Source organism: Protopterus annectens, chromosome 9.part0, assembly GCF_019279795.1.
Source record: "Protopterus annectens isolate FY-2018-M chromosome 9.part0, PAN1.0, whole genome shotgun sequence".
NCBI classification, from domain to species: domain Eukaryota; kingdom Metazoa; phylum Chordata; order Ceratodontiformes; family Protopteridae; genus Protopterus; species Protopterus annectens.
The window spans coordinates 1495080431-1495103999 of NC_056743.1; the positions used below are offsets into that span (position 1 = coordinate 1495080431).

Below are 23569 nucleotides of genomic sequence, written 5' to 3' on the forward strand. Positions count from 1 at the left end.
GCAGTAAAATAGAACAGTCATGCTTGCGCTTCCCTTTTACGCTGCTGTAATAAGGCCTACCTTAGATAACTCTGTTGCTGTTGCTCTGTAGAAGCATTAACTTGTTACTTTTTATTTTCTTAAAATTTAGGTCAAGAGAATACAGCATATGTGGACAAGGATAATTTCTGGCTTCCAGTGTTTGGATTACAAGACCACTATGAAACTGGGAATGTTCTCCTTCTCATAGTAGGGTTAGAGGAGACATAATAATATTTCCCAAAGTTTTCTAGAATGAATATCTTTCTAATGTCTTAGGTCTGTGGACTGGTAATACAACCTTGGACTTGTGGGTCCAGATGGAATCTAGTCATAATCAAAGGATGGTCTTAAGTTGCACTGGTGTATGAGCTGGTGTGAAGAAGAGAGTGATAGCGTTCAGGAAGGATCTCCATTAGATCATAGAGGGCAAATATGCAGTAAGAGCTTTAAGAAAGGTTTGGATAGGTTCTTTAGGTGCAGAAAGTATTGTGTACAGCAACAGAACAGACATTGTTTTTGTGTTGGCCTGTTGTCTGGAAATATCATGCATGTGTATGCATGTAAATAGCTCTCAGTAACATTTCTTGTCTGTGTGTGGCAAGGGTAAAGTTAGGATTATCTGTATTATGATGATTGAGGGTCACTAAGTAGCCATAGCAGTAGCAGTAGTTCTATGTCAACTGAATGACTATTATTAGAAATTTGCAGATGGTTTTATAACCATAACACAGTTGCTAGAATAAAATGTGCTTGGCCTTAATTTTATCTTTTCATTGGCTTCAGAGTCCTCTGATCTACAGCTAAGATTGCCTAGTGTGTAGTTTCTGTACTTCATTTGCTGTAGACTTGTATATGACAAGTTAGCTCTTGAAAGGTAAGCAGTACCTGTTTTATCTGTTTGCGATTGTACTGAAGGATCTGTTGCTGAATTTACTTGTACTTTTTCATATAATTTATTTGCAGTTGTTGATGCAGTGATATTCTTTGTTTCCATTTCAGGACATCGGTGTCAGAGCAGCATCAACCTCTGTGAGTCTCAACCTTGCAAGAATGGTGGCCAGTGTAAGGTGGCAAACAACCCTCAGGGATACACATGCAGGTGTCCTCCGGTAAATGGTTTGCTGCCTTGCTTTTAAAATTGTACATCCTTTTCTTTATTGTTGGTATTTTTCTGATAAATGTCTGTCTACGTATATTTTTTTTTTATTTTTTTTTATTTTATAATTAAAAAAAATAAAAAAATAAATTTTCTTTATTGTTGGTATTTTTTTGATAAATGTCTGTCTACGTATATGTTATACATTGGCATGTGTACACTGGCTAGATTACTGCATATGTGTGTTTGAGATATGTCATGGTTTGTTGTTTCACTGAGCAGCTCCACAGTTAAGAGCAAGAAGTCACTTCTTATTCATCTTCAGCCTTAAAGCATCTTAAAGCTGTGAAAGAAGTTATAACTTAGGCTAGAATCTGGCAGTGGCACCAAAGGGTACAGTTGCTGGTGTATTTGTGGTTTTATTCCATGTTTAACTGGATTGCAGGTACTGCTCAAGAGGATTACAGAAGAGTTGAGTAAGTCAGTAGATTGGGGTGATTGTGGAATGTCTGGGAAGAGCAATGTATTTAATCATCTAAAAGTTACACAACCCATCCACTTACAATCTTTTACAAGACTTTAAGTGAAACTGGCTAACATAACAATGGAGGCAAGGTACATTAGCTGGATTAAAAAGTGATATATATATATATATATATATATATATATATATATATATATATATATATATATATATATCAATCAAATAAAAAAGTTGGTTGGTGGCAGAGCACCTAAATGTACAAGATCATGTCCATGTCCAGTAAAATACAGTAAATGACTCCAAATGCATTGCAGCAGGTTTACTGTTTTGCATAATAAATATCTTTTGTCTGGAGTTGTGTCCTTGTATATTAGTCAGTGGGCAGACCACATTGATTACTAGCACTTAATTGACAAATGTGCTAGTGTCAAATGCCTCACCAGTGTACTTGGCACCATAGCTGACTTAGCAAGAGACCTGGAGTAAGTGTTTGCTCTGGTATTACAAAAAGTTCTAATAAGACACAACCTGATTGAGTAGATGATTGTCATGCCCAAGAGCCTTTAGAAACCCACGATTCACTAAGAATCTGTCACAAGCCTTCAGAATGTTATGGTACACTAAGAATCTGTGTCACAAATGACAAAAAAAAAAAAAGATGAATGATAAGATACCCAGATTGTGAAAGCCTGAAAGCAGGCTACAGACAAGGATAGAAGTCAGTATTCACTATAACTAGGCATAAATTAGGTCACTAGGGGTTCAAATATCTTTGATATAGTACTCAGAAACATGGGAGAGCATTGCGTCCCCCCAGAGTAAAGTCCTCATTGGTAAGATCGGATTGTAAATCAGTCTCCATTGAAATAAATTTAACTGCAGAACTCCCTTCAAATCCTAAAACCTTAAAGAATTTTTCCAAGGCAAATTACCTTCTATTAAGTGCTAGCATAGGTAATTTTAACGCTCTGCCTAACTTCGAAAGCACAGAGGCCTATGCAGAAGTATATGTGAATGTTAATTTCAACCACTTAAAACAACTGCATAGAAACAGCAGCACCTGATCAAACTAAACTCAGGTCTAGCCGAAAAAACAAGTTACCCCTGGTGGACCCTATAAAGAGACTATACAACAGAAGGAAGACATTCCTGAATACTAAGTGGGAGGGTGCACAGCAGAGAAAAAAATCCCTTATTAGTCTCAAAAGGCCAATCAGGGAACTAGTCAAGTCTTCAAAAGCTAAATACGAAACTAGAATAGTCTCCCATGCAAATGATAACCACAAAGCATTTTTTAGTATGCCCGAAATCTTAAACACTCAACAATGTACTGAGTTGGTTGTAGATGGCACTACCTGTACTCAAGCCAGAAGAAATAGCAAATCTAATGACCGATAAATTGAGCTCATATTTCACCCCCTCATCACCTCCAGTCACTCCCCATGAAGTACTCTCTTACCATTCCTTTGCCTGTTATCACAAAAGAGCAGCACGTCTCTGCGCTCTCTGAAGGTAGAAACACTGCGTCAATAGGCCCTGACATAATCCCAAGGTGACTGTTAATTAGCTTGAAACATGACCTAGCAGACCCACTCAGATGTGTATGTAACCACAGTCTCCAGACCGGCTATATCCCAGTAGAGTGGAGGACAGCAACAGTCATCCCTCTGCATAAGGGGTGGGGGGCACCATCAGTGGACCCAGGAAACTACCAACCTTTAAGTGTGACTAGCCTCATATGCAAGACAAGGGATAATCATGGACATGATTAATATTGATGTAGGAAATCTTCTGACTCTAGACCCAACCCAGTTTGGCTTCATCAAGGGCAGGTCCTGCCTACTTAGTCTGGTGGACTTCTTGGTCACCATGGCTGTGGATGAGGGTAAGACAGTGCATACTGCCTGTCTTGTATTTGACACAATACCCCACCCAGGTATCATAGCTAAACTGACAAAACTGGGTATAAACCTCTATGTCACCAGATGGATAGCCATATGGCTCACAGATAGGACACATGTTAGAGTGGTGGAATCCATATCCAACCAAAGGCTAGTCACAAGTGGAGTGCTACAGGGCTCAGTGCTGGCCCCCCTCCTGTTTGGGATATACTTCCCAGATGTCAAGGCAAATGTAAATGGACTTTGACTGACCAAGTTTGCTGATGACTGCATGTTAGGGGGCAATAATTGACTCCCAAAACAATGTTGATGTCCTACCAAATGGTCTGATGCTGAGTAATGATTGGTGTAGGAGCCATGGCCTCAAACTAACTGCAAAGAAGTGCATAATAATACCTTTTGGGAAATCAAATACCTCTGCAAATTTCAACATTGATAGCACCCCCTAAGAGTTGACCCAGTGGTGAGAGATCTTAGTACTCAAATAGATAGTAATCTGAACTTTGACCACCATGTGTCAACAGTGGTGAGGAAATCTTTCTATGTGGCTCAGCTTGGAAGTAAAGGCATGGCATCCAGATCTAAGGATGTCATAGTACCACTGTACTTGCCCCTTATCAGACCAAATTTGAGTACAATGTACACTTTGGCATGTATTTCACCTGGTACCTGCAAATACAGGATATAACCAACATGTTATATGCAGACCAATTAAAATCCCTATCAATGTATTCAGTTTCTTACCGATTACTGAGGGGTGATCTGTACCTGACCTGCAAGGCAGACTCTGAACCAGCCTTGATGGAAATGTTGCATATTCGCAAAGCTAACTGCATGAGAGTTACCAGCTCCAAAGATGTAAACCTGATTTCCAAGATAAATAGATCATGCTGGGAAAGACAGATATGTGTCACAGAGATTGCTCTTCCTCTGGAATAGGCTTCCTGTTCACATGAAGCAAATCCCTTCTTTGACCATCTTCAAGCACAATCTGGACCAATGGATGGGAAATTGCAGATTCACTCCTGGGGTGATACCCATGTCCCTTATGTCCATAAGAGGCAGTCTGTAAAAATTGTCAAAACCTTGCTTGCTGTCTTTTCCCAAGGGATAGAACATTGGGTAAAATCTGGTTAAACCTGGCTAGGCTTCTAAAGGCTCTTGAGCCATTAGCCTAGCAATCTCCTTTGAACCCATGAGCCTATACAAGTGAGTTTTTTTCATAAAAGCTTTACCAGAAATGTTTAAAAACAGTAAGGGTAGAGTAAAAGGGTGGATGTCTTACAGGTGGTATCTCAAATTATAGATAGAAAGTTTCATTTTCAGTTCTTGGTCATGCATTGTGGCCATTTTGCAGTCCAGTAAAGTGTGCACCAAATTTTTGATCTTAGGTTTTGCACACCTCTGGCTACAGTGTATCCCCTTGTTTTCTTTTTTGGATTGACTTATGGTTGCTCCATTTTATCAGACTATACTTCACTGTATGGAGATGTTTCTGAAACTCTTTAGAAGAAACAGACTTTTTTTTTGGTAAAAGTTTCAATTTATGGGAGCCGTGCTTAAACACATTGTAAAAAATGTTATTCTTCTACAAAACAAAGTATCACAGATTTCTTTCTGCTTTGTGTCCAGACTAGTATATGCTCAGCAAGACAATTCATCAGGGTTCGGGACTTGCTGTTTATTTGCATAGTAATGGTTCCAAAAGCAAGACTCAGTGGTATCTAACGAGGGGAAAAACAGAAAAAAAAATCAGGCTACAGATTCTCTAGAGCAGAAGGTTCCAGTACTGCCTTTTATTTCTAAAAGAATTTATCAGCAAAACGTACAGGGTCTTTAGACTTATCTTCAGTGAACCTGTCTTCACTTCCTAGTAGGTCAGTCTGTTTGGTGTCTCCAGGATTGCTTCCTTCATATTGGCATGAAGGAGGTGAGAACTGTAACTTTGGCCACAAAAGTTTACCAGACAATCTACTTTCAGGACTTCTTCAGATCAGTTCAGATAATATAGCTGTGATGCACAAAACAACAAACAGTCAGTTATACCTACCCCTTGCATGGGAAAACAGAGTTTGAGAGCACAAAACCACAGCACAACCACACAGCAAGTTTATCTTTTTAGTCATCAGAGCACTTTGACATCTGCCAGCATTACTCATAAATGGTAACTAGGGAGAGTAGTCCTGAAAATTACTCTGCTCTGGGGATCCTCAGTTGAGACCACTTTTTGATCTTTTATTGTGCCAGTAATGATAATAGTTTGAACTTTGAAATAGTTTTTATTCTACACCCTACAATCTTATCCATTTAAGATGAATGCCATTTCAGTTTCTTGAACTTTAAACATGTTTTATTCTTTTCATTCATGTAGAAAAATATTACTCAGAAAGGGAAGACACGACTGAAATAGTTCTAATTTGTTCTGTTAGCTTCAGAGTCACTAAGGCCACCACTTAGTTTTCCTGTTGTTGCTGTACTCTGTACCTGTCAGAAGGAATCGTCTGGGTTATCAATACGTATTATTTCTCTGACCTCATTAGTAAAATTGCTTGCTTTGATGATTTGTATTTGATCCCTAATTTGTTTTCTACAGAGGTAGTCAAAATTTGAGTGAAACAGACCCACCAATAGGAAAAGTGTTCCATCTGGACATGTCATAATTCTGTATATCCATAGTTCTATTCATTGTCAGTGTTGTTAAGTTATTTAAATAATCTTTTTAAGATAAGCTTGTCATACTCTTCTCATGACATCTATGTGCCATTTCAGCCTTTGTTTTTTGTCTCTCCACAAGTCTGTGCAAATGCAAGAGTGATAAGTTTTCTAAGTTATGTTACTCCTCAGGCCTTCTTAATATTTTGATCTGATTTCTTTTTCATCTGTTCTTTAACTGATGTGTCTCTGATCCAACCTCAGATCTGATTTCAGCCACTTTGTTAACCTTAGGCTCCGTAGCTGGAGCTCCTCCCCATATCCATAATCCTGTCATCTCCAGAATTACTCACGTGTTGTTTCAGCATTCGGACATGGTCACCATTAGCTCAAGTAATTTGTTGGATAGATAAAAAATTAAAAAAATGTTTTTTAAGGTTACTTGCTTCCTACTCTTATAGTTGTCAGGCATTGTGCCCTTTGCCTTTCTTGCTATCTAACTGCTAGGTACTTCTTCATTTGCCATTGTTGGTATTTTTCTGCTGTATGCCTCTCTGGTATTAGTTTTACTATTGTTGGTACTTCACCCTGCTCTGTATATGTTTTTTCATATTGTTGTAATGGTTTGCTTGTTGTGGTGTATTACTAGAATTTTGGATAAACCAACTAGTTTCAAAAAGTGCTGTTTGTGTGGGCACAAGATCCCCAACTCAGATGCTCACGCTGAGTGTGTTTACTGCCTCTGTTCAGGTCATCTTACTACTGATTGTGATACTTGTGCTGGATTTAATCATAGAGTAGAACATAAAAACAAACTAATCTTGAAAGGATGACTTCCCTCCATTTCTTCCTGTTCATTTGGAGCTCCCTCCTCTTCCAAGGAATCTTCAGAGTCTACTAAGGAGATGCAGCTGACAAAACTAAAGATTCAAAGAAGCGTTCCTCAGATTGCTGTCCTCAAACGTCTTCTTCAGGTTCAGCTTTGCCCAAGAAAATCTCGAGAACATCAGATCCAATCCCACCAAAACTAAAAGCATTGGATCCCACTGCCCCTTCGGATCTGACTAGATCCAAGTCAAAGTCTCCACATTACAAAATCAGAATTCTCTCCAGAGCCTGTTACTTCAAGGATGCATTCACTATTCTTGCAGGAGACACCACAGTATCCCATCTCCCCTCGACCTCCTCTTCCTTCAGGTTTTCTAGATGCCTAACAGAAACACATGTGCACAGGATGATAAGAAAGTTTCTCAGAACCCAGATTCAATTAGAAGTTATCCAAGGTCTGTCTTCCACTGGATCCATGAGCCTACTCTCAGTACAACCCAGGCTTTTAACTCCTACTTCAAGCCATCCACTGGTTTTGGATCCTATAGACATGACCAAAACCAAACCAAAAGATGGAAGCAAGTCAAACGACAACCAAAACCAAAAATAAGGACTTGCAAGGAGTGTCCAAATAGAGTCGAACCAGTTCCTTCTTAAAAGGATCTTTTATTGAAAATCAAAAAACACCAATAACGCCAAACCAATCTATACATTTTCGACAAAGGCAAGTCTTCATCAGAAAGTGATCTCATCCTCTGACAACACCCGCCACGTCAGGTGGTGGGTGTTGTCAGAGGAAGAGATCACTTTCTGATGAAGACTTGCCTTTGTCGAAAACGTATAGATTGGTTTGGTGTTATTGGTGTTTTGTGATTTTCAATAAAAGATCCTTTTAAGAAGGAATCCGGGTTTCCGACCTCTATTTGGACACTCCTTGCAAATCCTATAGACATGACATTTCATGACAGTACCAAGCTTCTCTGTGTCAGATTCAAATGCTTGACCTTCTCTGATCCAGACAGCCCTGACTCTGTTGGAGGTGGATGGATCTCAGAGCTGTAGCATCAGCATAGGATCTGGGGATTTGGGCTTGACTCCATTGTTTTCAGAGCAGTCCATCCCTCTCAGAGTCTTGGCACAGGACAGCTTGGCTCTGACCTCTGCATCGAGGCAGAATCTTGGGGAGATTGGCTTCCATTCTGCATGGGTGGCTTTGGCTCCTGACAGGTTGGGACTTGGTTCCCTCTCATGGCCTCTGCCTTTGAGGTAGTGGATGTGGCATTTTCCACCTCCATGTGCAAGACATCCTTGCCCCCTTAAGGTCCACCCCCTCCTCAGTTGTCTACTATGGATCCTGAGTTTTTTCATCCTGTCCTATCAGAACATTTGGTCTAGTCAAGCCTGGAGACTGACCTAATTTAGGACTCTGCAGGCATTTCCAAGTCTTCCCTGTAACCACCCACTGGAGAGCCTCCTCAGAAGCATATGTGTAAAAGGAAGGTCTTATACCCCTCTCAAGAGTCTTTAACCGAAGGCTCTTACTTTGATGAATAGGAGGGGTCCCCCAGATCATCCCTTTAGGATGTCTCTTTCAGTGAAATCCTTGAACTTCAGAGGCAGGTAGTTGGTCTTCTGACCCCCCTTTTCAAGAGGAGTCAATGTTTCTCGAGGATTTCAGAGCTGGCTCAGCTATGTCCTGGGTAGTCCCCCTAGTGGATGAGATGGTGGACCTCATCCCTTGCTGGAGTTGGAAGAATCCAGATGTCACAGAGCCTTTCCTCAAGAGGCTAGATAAGTACTTTGTTGTGCCGAAGGATAGGGCCCCAGTGGATGCTGTGGTTTTAGCAGTGCTCACCAGGAAGGAACTCGCTAAACAGAGTTCTTCTCTTCATCCCCTGATAAGAGAGTTGAGGGTGTTGGACAGATTTGGAAAGTATATCTATGCTTCACCAACCTTTCCCCTCAGGTCCTTGAACTATTTGGCACACATTGCAAAATTTCAGAGTGAATTGCTCTAGGAGTTTTCCAATAGACTCTTAGGGTCCATGTCTGCAGAGGACAAGAAGACTGTTTTTTTTTTGCAACTGGCCACCTTCCAGTCCCTGTTGAGTGCCTCAATGAGGTTAATTTCTCATCCCCCAGAGGGAGCTTTGAGAGCTGCAGGTTCAGGATTTGCTGTAAGAAGGCATGCCTGCATCCATCTTTGACTTTGTGGGGCCCATCATTGCTCCATTTGGTGAATCCACCTTGTTTGGCCCTAAGGTGAAGGAAGCACTCTCTAGGAGCGAGCAGGATGGGAAGACATTATCTGCCATAGGAATGCATTTTTCTTCTCTTCATAGGACTTTCTCCTGGAACCAGAGAGGAGGCAGAAAGATGTGGCTCTGAAAGATGCAAGTGTCTTCCCAGGACTCCTATGGAGACAAACTCCCCTCGTGGCAGAGGAGGGACCTCTAATGAAAGAGGTTGCCCACATGACAGAGGTGTCCCATAGTGCTAGGGTTTCAGAGGTCCTTTTTCTGTGAAGCCCTTTCATTGCCCCTGAAGGGTTGCCCGACTGCCTCTGGAGGCAGTCAGTGGGTGCTTGTCTCTATACCCAGAAGCCTGGGCAGCTATTACCAAAGGTACTTGGATGTGCAAAATAATATCCAGAGATTATTACATACCATTTTTTCTTCAGTCTCCCAATAGAACAAAAGAATTCCCAATGTTGTACTCAGTCAGAGGAAAGCAGCAGCCATAGAAAAAAAAAGCTGCTGAGAAAAAGGGTCATCCAAGCAGTCCCCACAGACCAACAGGGATCTGGAACCTATTTGAGAATAGGGGACCTAAAACCAATTTTGGATCTCTGCAGTCTGAATCAATTCATAAAACACTCAAGTTATGGATGGTCATGGTTCAGTCCATTCTTCCACTTTTGCAGAATAATTATTGGATGTGCTCCATAGATTTCCAGGATGCATACTACCATGTCAAGATACATAGGCACTCCAAGAGATACCGACACTTCCAGCTTGGAGCCAGTCACTATTAGTTCAAAGCCATTCCCTTTGGTCTCACCTCAGCCCCCAGGGTGTTTACCAAGTGCATGACAGTGGTTGCAGTTCACTTGAGACTCCATGGAGTCTATGTGTTTCCATACCTAGACAACTGGCTTCTGTCAGCCTCCACCAAGCTTGTACTGATTCAGGCTAGAGGTTACTTACTCCATCTGTGTCTTCAGCTGAGCATCACAGTGAACTATGCTAAGTCTCAGCTCAAGCCCTGAAATTCATTGGTAGTCATCCGGATAAGGTGACAGAGATCACAAGCTTACCACAGACAAGATTAAGCAATGTACATAACCACGTATTACACACTCTGTCTCTCTATTCCTTCCTCTTCAGCCAGGCTGGCATCACAGCTTCTTAGATCAATAGCTGCCTCTATAGTTTTGGTACCTTTAACAAGGTTTTGCATGAGGGTACTATGGTCAGTAGGGCGTCGCCCTCTGACTGTGCCTGTTTGAATTAGAAATATTTGCAAACAACACAAATCTTGGTGGATTCACACAGAAGACATTTCTCTGGGATATCCTTTTGGTCTTCCTACACTGAAGGCCACAGTAACAATGGATGCCTCCCAACTGGAGGGGGGGGGTGGCGCATTACTTGGGAAATACAGTCCAAGGCACATAGTCTCGGTTAGAGGTCAATCTTCACATCAGTATCCTAGAAATAAAAGCAGTTTTATTGGCATTGCAGGTGTTCCAGGTTGTTCTCCCTGTAGAGATGGTTGCTATTCAGGTGGACAACTTGTCAGTGGTCTGGTACTTCAACAAACTGGAGATATCCTGGTCCTACTCCATATGTTGACAGGCAATGAGAGTATGGCAAAGGGTAATCTCTTCTGGTCGTTTTCTGTCAGCAATGCATATAGACAAACTGAGCAGGTCCATTTTACTTTCCCACAATGGGTCTGTCAGTCAGGTAATGGTGGAAATCATATTTCTCCAGTGGAGCCAACTGTGCTGCGACCTCTTTGCCTCTCACCTCAAATTCCAAGTGTAGCAGGTAGTTTGCTGTGACCTCTCCAGAGGGAGGTCACCAAGGGACTCTCTGAGTCATGATTGGCCCCCTGGATTAGTTTGCCTTTCTCCCCACCCATCTCATTCCCTGGTTCCTTCAGAAAGCATTTCGATAGAAGAGCAAGGTAATCCTCATTGCACCATTCTAGCCTCGACAAGTGTGGTTCCCCTTCGTGTTGCTTCACCTAGTTCACACACCATGGGTATTGTATCCTTCTCAGGATCTTCTGTCTCACCCATCTGGAATACCTCACCTGGATATTCTTACCCTCAAGTTGACCACATGGTTTCTCCACTTCTGGTGATGGCTCGAAACTCCAGGCTTTCTTCCCCAGTTTTTCACATCCTTATGTCATCCTATAAAGTTTCTACCAGAAAGAGTTATAAGAACGAATGGAAAAGGTTTTCGATTTGGACCCACCAGAGACAATTAGATCACTTTTCAGCACCTGTCCAAGCGGATCTTGACTTCTTTGCTTCCATTTTCAAAAATGGAGCTAGTTACAGTTATGGTCCAACTTGCTGCCATTTTTCATTTTCGCATAGGCGAAAACCATTCTTCTTTGGCCTCTTTGAGATTATGTAAGGCTTTTCTTAAAGGTATCATTTTACCTTGACCTATTAAGGACCCCACTTCTCTTTGGAGTTTAACAGTACTTCAAACTTTGACTCAGCATTCCTTTGAGCCTTCATCCAGTGTAGACTTAGGGCCAGATTCAAGAAAGCCTGCACTAAATGTACATGATATGTATTCAAGAGCATTCTTATCACATTTTTTGTGCTTTCTAGTCAATCAGAAAGGTTACACTAAGTGTACATGTAGTCTACACTTTGTGGTAACCTTTATGAATCCCTGTCAGTATTTAAAGCTGCAAGAATATCAGTAGGAAAACTAAATTTAGGATTAAGAAGATGTGAGTTATGTCTGTGTTGTCTATTCACTCAGAACTGTGTACACTTAATGTATGTGTTATTGAATCCCAGGGAAAGTTCTTATCATGGAAAACTCTTTTCCTGGTCACCACTACTTTAGACAGACAAGTATCAGAACTCCAGACACTTTCTTCCCACCCACTGTATCTGATTTTTCATAAGAACACTGTATCCCTTCGGACTAACCCTTTTTTTCTAACCAGGGTGGTGCCAGACACAACTATCAATCCATCAGTCTACCTGTTTACTTTTCAAGTTTTGCCAATAAGAGAGTGTACATGCTACATTTGTTGGATGTTCTTAGACATCTAAGGTTTTGTCTTCACAGAACCAGAGATTTTAGAAAATCAGATCAATTGTTTGTTTCTTTTTCCAAATCTATATTTGGCAAAGCATTATCTAAAGTAACCTTAGCTAGATGGCTCAGTGATTGCATTTCTTTTGTCTATAAGAATAAAGGATTGACATTACCCAAATTGCCTAAGGCTTATTCCAGGAGATCTATGGCCACATCAACTGCTTTTTGGTCCAGAGCTTCTCTAGGTGACATTTGTGCTACTGCCACTTGGTCCAATGCTCATACCTTTGCAACTCATTACAAATTGAACATCTTATCTAGGAATAAGGAAGCATTTGACTCAACTGTACTCCAGAATATCCTTCCCTGAGGAGCACCCAGGGTTTGTCTAGCTGGGGAGTCTGTCCCATCAGTTGAGGAATGGAAGAAAAAGACAACATCAGATATAAAAGTTATATACTCACCGTAACTATGCATCTGTGCTGTCTGTTTTTGTCCTTCCCAACTTCCTGCCGTCCAGTCCCCTTTCTATTTTATACGTTCCCGTCATGTGAGCTCTTGGTATGACCTGAGGGGTAGTTCCTGTCAACTTTGCTGCATGAACTCCAGTCTTCCTCTTCTCCTTCCTTTTCTTTCTGCTGTAGTTGATATTCATCTTAATTTACAATATACCAATGGCTGGGTATCCTTTGATGGATCCCTATCAGTTTATTAAAGTTTCAAAACTTCAAAGACCATATGGCCGAGACCATATGTTCGAAGTTTTGAAACTTCTAACACTTTGCATTGAGATTGCTGTACAGAGCCAAACTCAGGATTTGCTGTTTTTTTCACAGTGGTGCAGTCTCGGATTTGGTATATTTAATTAGCAGGAGGTGTGTGGGGCTGCAGGGAGGCTTGCCCCCTGCAAAAATGTAAAGGCAAGTTGTTTGTGTTTTTTATTTTTATTTCAAATTTTCAAAACTTCGAACATAAGGTCTTGGCCTTTTGAAGGTTAGATAAACTGATAGGGATCCATCCTTTGACCTATATTGGCTAGCTGACTAGAGGACAAACTCAAACTTGAGTAGCTCAGGAGAGGAGAGGATTATGGGTAAGGGGAGGAGCTCGAGCTACAGAGCCTAAGTCTAAAGAAGTGGCCAATGTCGCATCTGAGACCCCTTGGTTGAGGAAAAACAAAAACAGACAACACAGCTGCATATTCCATAACTTTTATTTTTCCAATTCTGGGATGTGAACAGTATCATAGGAAAGCTATATATATATATATATATATATATATATATATATATATATATATATATATATATATATATATATATATATATATATATATATATATATATGTGTGTGTGTGTGTGTGTGTGTGAAGGGATGCTTTACATCCCATGTATTCATACGTTCAAGTCTTCTACTTTTTAGAAAGTCCCAAAACACATTAGGAAGACTGTCCTTCATAAATGGTAAGCAGTGTCTAGAAGTATCTAAGAACACTTATTCCAGCTAGGTTGCCTACTGCATTGTTGTATTCTACAGACATTACCAGGGAGCATACCATGAGGGTAGCTTTCATTATAATTTATATTAAAAAAAAATATTCCTACTGAGGACGTCTTTAAAGCTGTGGCCTGGAATACTTTAAACATAGCAGTAAAACATCTGTCCATTTTCTGGTAATCCATATTACCCCTTACATACCATAGGGATGCTGGGAAGACCATTATAAGCTTGACATCAAGTTCAGAAGTATTGATGACTTTGAAAGGAAGTTACTGCAGGTGATTCTTTTATAATCTATCTCTTACCCACTGTCTGGGAAAAAACAAGGAATCTGGCCCACACTGTAGAAATTTTCCTTTCAAGTAAATTGGAGCAGTTGTGTGCGATATTCACAGTAACAGTACATCTTTATAAAAAAGTCTCTTACAGCATGTAAATTACCTTCCTACTGCCCCTTTTCCTATAGTCTTTCTTTTACCACAAGTAGTATATTTTAAATAGTTTTTATGTATGCACAGTGTTTGCTATGTAGTGTCTGGTGTGCTATATATGCTAACCTTTTAACAATTTTATTTGTTTATTTAGTTTTATTCATTTCTTACTGCAAACTCTAGAGATGTAGTGTAACTTGGCTTTTGTAGGCCTCTCAAACATCGCAGCTTAGGAACTTTACTCTGTGTGACAGAGAGACTGTTGTACTGCTGAAATAGCAGCTTGGCACACAATTGTGAGTAAAAGCCCCCTTTTTGGTACTTCATAGCAGTCTAACCATTAAAGATTTATTATGCTCAGTTCTTCACACAGCTGCACTTTCTCCAGGCTAGGCATCACATGTAACAGAATGGGCCTGACTTTCAAATCCACAGACAGTGTTTGACTGAAAGTGTAGTTATCAACTACATTGTGAAGCTGAGCAAAGCAATCTTGTTGATGACCATGGGTAAATTGAAACCAGAAGAACTAAACACACTTTGACAGTTGAGACATGAACATATGTGAAGATCTTTAGAGTGGGTGAAGGGTTGGCAGTTGATAGTCTAAGCTGTGGACTGTGTAGCCTCCAGCAGACTTGGCGGCTCTGTCGATATGATTTTTTTTTTTTTTTGTTTGTGCTTACAGCACTTGACCTTTGTTTGTTGAAAACTACTTTTACCTAGAGGTTTATGTGATGCTTTCTGGAACTCATTGTGCATCTTTGTCCTGCAAGAACAACAAGTTGTCAGTCTCAAAAATAATGTTGGGTGTCAGACTGTTAACTCAGTGCTGACGAGTTATGAAAGGAAAAATAGTTGATGTGACTGTTACCAGATAAAGTGGTGCTGTTTATGTTGCATTGTTTGTCACCAGTGGAAAAGTGCATAATGAACAACTGCACTAAGAAAATTATATCTAAATTGAAATGTTCAAGTTTGCATTTTTTTGTGTAATTTGTGGATCTAAACAGTTTCGTAATTTGGCTGATTTTTGTTCTTTTTCAGAATTATGCTGGGATAAATTGTGAGAGAAGCATCTTGACCTGCAGGGAACTTACATGCTACAATGGTGGCAAGTGTATTTCCACAACCCTAGGTGCACGTTGCAATTGCCTTTCTGGCTTTGGAGGTACAAACTGTGTTGTCCGTTTCAACAGCAGTTGTGCTAATTCTCCATGCCTCAATGGTGGCATTTGCAGAGAAGATTCTCATTTCCCCTACTTCCAGTGTCAGTGTCGCACTGACTTTACTGGGAGACTGTGTGAACTAAGAAGGATTTTTCCATCTCCACCACCTGTAGTTGAAGAACCTAGATGCCCTATTCCAGAGTGCAGCAAGAGGGCTGGTAACCGGTACTGTGACAAGGAATGCAATGCTCATGCATGTCAGTGGGATGGTGGTGATTGTTCACTCAATATTAGTGACCCATGGAAAAAATGCGAAGATCCCCGCTGCTTGCAGTTCTTCAACAACAGCCGCTGTGATGAGGTGTGCAACACACCTGAGTGCCTGTATGACAACTTCAACTGTAAAAGTCAGGAGAAGACTTGCAAGTAAGTTTCTGTAGTAGCACTTCCATGAACTAACTAACATGTATCCCTACACGTTATTGTCCTTCTGTAGGAAATACTGTCCTGGCACCTGAACTCCTCTTGTAGACTGAAGAAATGTCATGTGCTCTCTCTGTAGATGTCAGAAAGTGGAATATTTTCCCTCCATTGCAAATCTTGCCATTTGTTTTTATGTCATGAGATTAAATTTATGTTGTGAAATTTATTGTGTATGTTAAAAGATAAACAGCATTGAGATCTGAATTCTATTTTTATTTAAACAGTTACTTTCCCAGACTTGTAGTACTTGAAGTTACAGAACGTGTTACCTTTAGTCATAAATAAGGTGGATCAGGCAGTGGAACATTCCTATCCATCCATCCACAACCCCTTTTTACCTTTTTTTACACACAGGGTTGGGGTGTCACTTTAGCAGTAATAATCATCTAGAGCCAAGTTTCACACCACCGGGAGGCTAGCCGTGCTGCAGCTGTTCTTCCATACCACACACTCACACATGCACTCACACCAATGGCCAATTTAGAGTGTCCAGTCCACCTACTGCATGTCTTTGGAATGTGGGAGGAAACCGGAGCACCCGGGAGAAAACCACACAAACAGTGTTCAAGAATGTAAGACTTTTCACATTTTATTTGGTTTGTAAGCTTCTCTTACCAAATCACTAGTAAATCAAGTCAGATATATGGCAATATTGCTATCTTCCAGATTGTGTTTTTTGCAACCCAGTAGTTTGAAACATCATTTACAAATTACAAAAATGGCTGGTCTTTAATCTGGTCTACTACAACATTTGAATTTATGTATGTTTTAAGTTATGGGTTGGATGGGGATGACTCCTGCAGAAATCCAGTTTTTGAAATGTAGGTTTTAGATTATTTGGCAAAGAGGCATTCTGAAAGGTATTAGTTCAAATACTGGGCATGCAACCCAGATGTAGAGTTCAAGAAAAAAAAATAGATGATATTCTGGTATGCCATGTGACTGCCTAAATTCATTGCTTTATGTCATCTGAAGACAGTAAAGGAATAGTGAAAGTTGTGTATATGTTTTAAGAGATGTGCTTGTATGTTTGTGCTGCTGTAGCATAGTAAGTGGTACCATTGCCCTGCCCTTGCATGCAACCAGGCAATGTTTTGCTCACTCTCACAGATTATCTACATTGTGCAGCCATGTTGTTCCTCTTCTTGCAGACATTTATTGATGAATGCTTGCTACTTTATGTATCTGAGTTTCATTTAGTGCCTGCCATTCTGAGCCTGGTCTTATAGTCTAAAAATCATTAAAGCATCACCATGACATTGAATGATGTTCAGCACTAAGTATCTCTTGTCTGTACTGGCAGTGTATTTTTTCAGATTAATTTTGCAGTGACCAGAGGGTGAGCCTGACTAAACAAAATGGAGCTCATAGGAATGTCATACTTAAGTAACTAACCAGAAGCCATTCATTTTTCATTACCAGGTGCTGTCACAGAGTAAACCAGACATTAACGTGAGTGCATTGTTAATGATCTTGCACATTTCCTACAAGGCATTCACAATAAGTTTATAAATGGCCATAATCACTAGCTCAGCATGACTGGGTTTATGGGTTAAGAGAAATAATAGTGGGTAAATTAAGGTATTGCATTATGTTACTCAAGTAACTTAGCTGAAGGAGTCTCTGACTGCCTCTAGTCTTCCAGAGTGTTGCAGTTAGTTTAAGACATCTGCCTGTATCTGAAGTGTTAATTGTCTTGGCCTCCGTGATGTATATTCCAACATTTGAGCTCATCTGTCTGCCACCCTTTCCATGAAAAGTATTTTCTCATATCCAGCTATATCAAAGTGGTTGCCATTGTTCTGTTGCTTATATCCCATTTTACCCCTCCTTTCTAGAGTGATTCAGTCGTATTTCCCCTTAGTGCATTACATATCAATGTCATACTCCCAATCTCTTTTCTAATATGCTGAAAAAGAGATAAGGGATAAGCCATAATACCAAGGTTCCTGCAGCTGAAATTTCATCAGTTTTGACACTCGGAAGCTGTATTTATTTATTTACATATGTATGTGATATTTGTTTGCTGAGAAATGCCAACTCAGATAATATATTATTTCATCAGAGGTCCAGTGAGAAATGCTGCATATTGACATTATATGGTTATAGTTAAATAAAGTTATTACACAGCCTAATGACATATTAACTAAGTAAAAATTCAGCTTCACTTCATACAGTGTGAACCTATACAAAGTGCAAACATTTGGACAACTATAACAAGCTGAAAAAGAACACTGTCACTAGATAAAAGTATTTGCAAGCTGCAGTTCATAGAAATGACATTGAACATACTGAATATACTCTTTGGAACAAAGATGACTAAATAATATAGCCTAGACAAAATATATATTTGTTCTCTGTCTAAAAAATAGATTTTACCAATTCCTTCTCTGTGGACATAGTCAACGCATGCTGATGCTGAAAAGAGGGAGGAACTAGTTCAGCGTTGGGTTGCTGGAGCAGAGCCAAGTATTATTTGGGTAGCCTTTTAGTAGTTGTTTGAAGATGGAGAGGGTAGAGGTAGATATAATTTGCAGAGGGATAGAATTTAATTTTTTAGTGACAACAGTATGAGTAGAGACTTTGCCCAGAGAATTTGTAGGGTTTATATATGCTGAGAAGATGTTGTTCGTTAGATCAAAGTAGCCTGTTAGGGTGATAGGAATGGAGATTAGTATTAAACGTGAGGTAGTCATATACTTTGTGAATAATGTTGTGTGTGGAGGTAAGCTGTATGTAATGTAACTGGTGAGGCAGTTTGAGCCAATTCAAAGCCTTAAGGGCAATACTGTTAGTATGGCAAAATGCCTTTTAAAAACATTCATCATAATTTCAGTAGTCCTATAATTGTAATTCTGACACATTCCTGCCTGATATTGGGGCTTTATTGTGTTAAATTAGGTGGGAAGCGTGTATAGGGGTACAGTCCAACTGAACCATGAAATTGTTTGTTTGTTTGTTTGTCTTTCAGCTTTTTCCCGGTTTGGGATTGCCACAGCGGAACTCTGATCCACTAATGATTGGCAGTAGATTTTCACGAACGCCGAGGTGCCAGATCGACATCCAACCTTCAACGAAGGCATGCCCATTTACGCATGTCTTTCGAACGTCACCCAACTAATATGAATTAAATTTATTTATTTATTTATTTCACATTTGTTAACCAGGTTGGTCCAACTGGGTAAGAATTTACCCTTTTTCAGTGGAGACCCAAGGGGAAAAGCCCCAAACAGACATACAAATACATACAAATAGAGACATCATCATCTTCTTTCGGCTGTTCCTGTTAGGGGTCGCCACAGCAGATCACCTGTTTCCATTTCTTCCTGTCCTCTGCATCTTGCTCTGTCACACCAACCACCTGCATGTCCTCTCTCACCACATCCATAAACCTTATCTTAGGCCTTCCTCTTTTCCTGTTACCTAGTAGCTTCATCCTTAGTATCTTTTTCCCAATATAGTCAGTATCCCTCCTCAGCACATGTCCAAACCAACGTAATCGTGCCTCTACGAATAAATAACACAGGTGGACCAGAGCAAAACGACTGAAACAGTTCTGTTCCTATGGAATAATCACCAGTTCACAGTAAAAATCCAACTTCTTCTTTATTCGAACAAATAAAATAAATGAAATGAGCGCTTTCACGTATCCATGATACGCTTCATCAGATTTCATTGTAGAATAAAGCAGCTCAACTTAAATAGTACTCTGTAATCCTTCATTGCACCATTTATCTAATTAGTTAATTAATTAACAACCATCTTTCTTTAATAAAAGAGTATAATTTACTTTTAAAGTCATGCTCACATTTAGTGCTGATAGCATTCATTCTACGATATCAGGTCATCATTCATATACATTTTAGGTGTCTTCTAGAAAATCAAGCTGCGTTGTAAATTCTTTGAATAGCATATTAAAACTAAACTGAATATAATAGTTGTATATTATGAAAGCAGACAATAAGAGATATATGTAATGTGTATACATATACACATCTCAAATGTTAAAAACCAAAATATATATGTATGGATGTAATAATCTAGCACATACATCAATAGTTACTAAAAAATGGTTACTAAGAAAATACTTAGAAAATATATTCAAACTCATAATTATCTGTCTGGAAGTTATGTTTCATAGTTACATATTCAATTCATCATAAACATTAAGAACTTCACCATAATAATTCCAAGTAAATAAATAAATGAATAAATAAATAGATAAATAAATAAATATATATGAGTAGATCAATGTACACACTAATATATGAGTAAGTAAGCATCTATAAATGAACAAGTGAATGAATATATATATCTAAAAATACATATGTAACATAATATATATTATACCTAAAAAAAAATATATATATATATAGGCACATATATATACTAAAGGAACTATGTAAGTGACCTTATTGCTAACAGTTCCTGTCAGTTATAAATATATCCTATTTGATTGATATTGGGCATATATATTGACTAATGAGGTTATAATGTATGTCTATCAATATAAATATACAAATGAATAGTTAGATGAATAAATACAAAATAGAAAAATAAATAGATAAGAAATATTTGTGATCTTGCTTATTTTCTATAACATAGTGTTATAGAAATAAGAATAAATGTAAACATTTCTCAAATAAATAAATAAATAAACATGTATATGATGTGTGTGATCTTCATACATCCACATATTATTCTCTTGTTGCGGTTAATTATAAGTATATAAGTTATTTAACATAATAAAACCTAAAACATGAAAAATTTATGTACATGTGTATATTCAAGTAGTATTTCCATCTACCTAGGCAAAAACTTAATATAAATTTAGATTTAGGTCTATGTATAGTCTCACAAGGTCTATAATATCCTAGAAAATCCAGGCCAAGCATCTAGTTCAAATATTAGAATTATCTTAGTATTGGTCTCATTGGAACATACTGGTTGAGACCCGGGGGGCAATGTGCCCTCATCCTTAGGATCCAATGAAGTTCTTTTAGTTCAAGCATATTCACTGATTCTCCTCCATATATGTTTGTCTCAACTATTTGTAAAACTCTAAATTTAAAATTATGTGTTATATTTTCTTTTATATGCTTGGCCAGTGCATTGGTTTCATTATTTTTTCTAATATCATATGTGTGGTTATAGATCCTTTTCTAAACTCTCTTTTGGTGAGTCCTATGTAAAAAGCTGTGCAGAATTCACATGTTGCAAGATAAATGACGTTACATGTGTTGCATGTGGCATAGAAACTAGGCTTGAATTCATAATTCAAGGTTGGATGTATAAACTCCTGGACCTCAGTAATATACTTGCACATATTACATTTATTGCACGCAAAGGTACCTAAATTAAAGCATAGTCTCGGGACTGAGGGCAGTTCTTTTTTGTGTGTCTTACATAGCAATCTTTTTAGATTTCTATTGTTTCTATATATGAATCTTGGCGTTTCTCCTATTATTTTCCTAGTTCTTTCATCCACCGTTAATACTGGCCAATGTTGTCCTATAATTTGTGTGATCTTCTTGTTATCATTAGTATAAGTGGTCAGGAATTGAACTTTTTCTCTGAAATTTGAGTTATATCTTTGCTTATTATTATTGTAGGACCTCCATGTGTCATTTTCCACTAAAACCCCATCTCTATCTTTCATGACTTGTTCTTTTATTTCCCTCACCATTTTTTTGTTATATCCTCTTTTCAGGAACAGTTGTTCCATCACTTCTACTTCTAACAGAAAATCTGTCTTTTCTTACATAATTTATTCAATCGAGTAAACTGGCTTTTAACAATGCCTCTAAAGACATGCCTGGGGTGCATGCTATCGTAGCTGAGTATAGTATTCTTCCAACAATTTTTCCTATAAATATTTGATGTAATTTTTCCTTCTTCTATTTTCAGATTCAGATCTAGAAAATTAATCTCTATGTGTGATGCTTCCATAGTAAATTTGAGAAAATGAGTGGTATTCTCCATATATTGTAATAAACTTGAGAACTGCTCTCTTGTTCCATCCCAAATAATTAGGATATCATCTACAAATCTTGAATACATAATAGCATTCTTGAATAGAGGATAACTAAATAGGAATTCCCTTTCCCACCAGTTCATCACCAAATTGGCATAGGTGTTAGTGCAGGGTGTGCCCATGGCAACACCCCACTTTTGTAGGTATAAATGGTTGGAAAAAGAAAAAACATTGTTGGAAAGAACCATATCCAGCAATTGACATATTAGTATATTTTTATTTCTACTAACTTCAGGGTAGTGTTGGAGTAATTCTCTAATACTCTGAATTCCATAATCATTTGGAATACTAGTAAAGAGATTTTGTATGTCTAAAGTAATTAGCATGTGAACCCCAGGAATTAATGTTATATCCAAATTGTTCAGCATCTCCAATAGCTGATAGCTATCTCTCAGAATGGTGGAAATTTGATTCATGATAGGTCTTAGGCTCTTCTCTATAAAAATAGAAATGTTCTGTGTGGCCCATCCTTCACCATCTACGATGGGCCTAAGGAGGGGGACATTTCTTTATGCATTTTAGGTAATGCTTTTATGTGTGGTATCTGTGGAAATTCTATATATAAGAAATCATACAATACTTTGTCAATCTGTCGACACATTAGCATGTCGTATAACTCATCAGTAATTCTATTCAGTATTTCTGATAACTTATCACTAGTGATTTCTATATATGTATCCTGATCACTTAACATTAATGCCATCAGTGCATTGTATTGTTCTGTATCCAGTATCACTATGCCTCCTCCTTTGTCTGCTGGTCTAATAATAATGGAGTATTCTCCTGTTAATTCCTGTAGAGATATCCTTTCATACTTATTCATATTAAAATATAGACATTTTCTATTGCCTTGAAAGAAATAATCATACAAACTTTTTTCGCATAGCTTTACAAAACAATCAACATGACTAGGTAGTGGTGGACAATATACACTTTTCTTTTTGCAACTAAATGCACTCTTATTCTCTTCACTATTATTTGCTTCATTATAAAACATCAGTTTAAGTGCTACTTTACGACTAAATAGTCTTAAATCTATCAACATATCTTGTAAGCAGCTTGCTTGTGAAGGCACAAACGATAGGCCTCTATTTAGGAGACTAATATCAGATTCATTCAGCGTATAACTAGAAAGGTTAAAAAACAAAGAAGAGGAAAAGTCATTTACTGCTTCTGTCGTCGTCTTTGCTGTCCATTCTCTTCCGAAAGAGTCCTTTTTCGTTTCTCCCAGCTCCTGGATCTCTCCCTGAAAGTTATTGGTTTTTTGATTGAATAGGGTAAAAAAAGGGGGGCTACTGCATGGCGTTTCAGAATTGCCCCTGTATCTTTACTGCTTCTATCTTTATTTCCTTTCTCTGCCTCCTGGTTCGGTAGGGGTGTAGAGGCAGGAGCATGTAATAACGAATCCGCCACCTCTGGCGGTGTGGTGAATGCACTATCGGAAGTTCTGGTATCATTAATCTGGACCACCGTAGTGTTTTGTGATTAGTATTAAACGTGAGGTAGTCATATACTTTGTGAATAATGTTGTGTGTGGAGGTAAGCTGTATGTAATGTAACTGGTGAGGCAGTTTGAGCCAATTCAAAGCCTTAAGGGCAATACTGTTAGTATGGCAAAATGCCTTTTAAAAACATTCATCATAATTTCAGTAGTCCTATAATTGTAATTCTGA

The 23569-nt window shown here is 38.7% G+C and overlaps 1 protein-coding gene across 2 annotated transcripts in view; it reads left to right on the forward strand.

The window, feature by feature from the left end:
- The window catches only part of NOTCH3 (notch receptor 3), a 798092-nt gene that overhangs the window by 645946 nt on the left and 128577 nt on the right, over positions 1–23569 (forward strand). For both annotated transcript variants that reach the window (XM_044084438.1, XM_044084439.1), the window contains 2 exons: positions 1021–1130; positions 15258–15805. In XM_044084438.1, coding sequence (XP_043940373.1) covers positions 1021–1130; positions 15258–15805 — 658 coding nt within the window. The remainder of the gene's footprint in view (positions 1–1020; positions 1131–15257; positions 15806–23569) is intronic.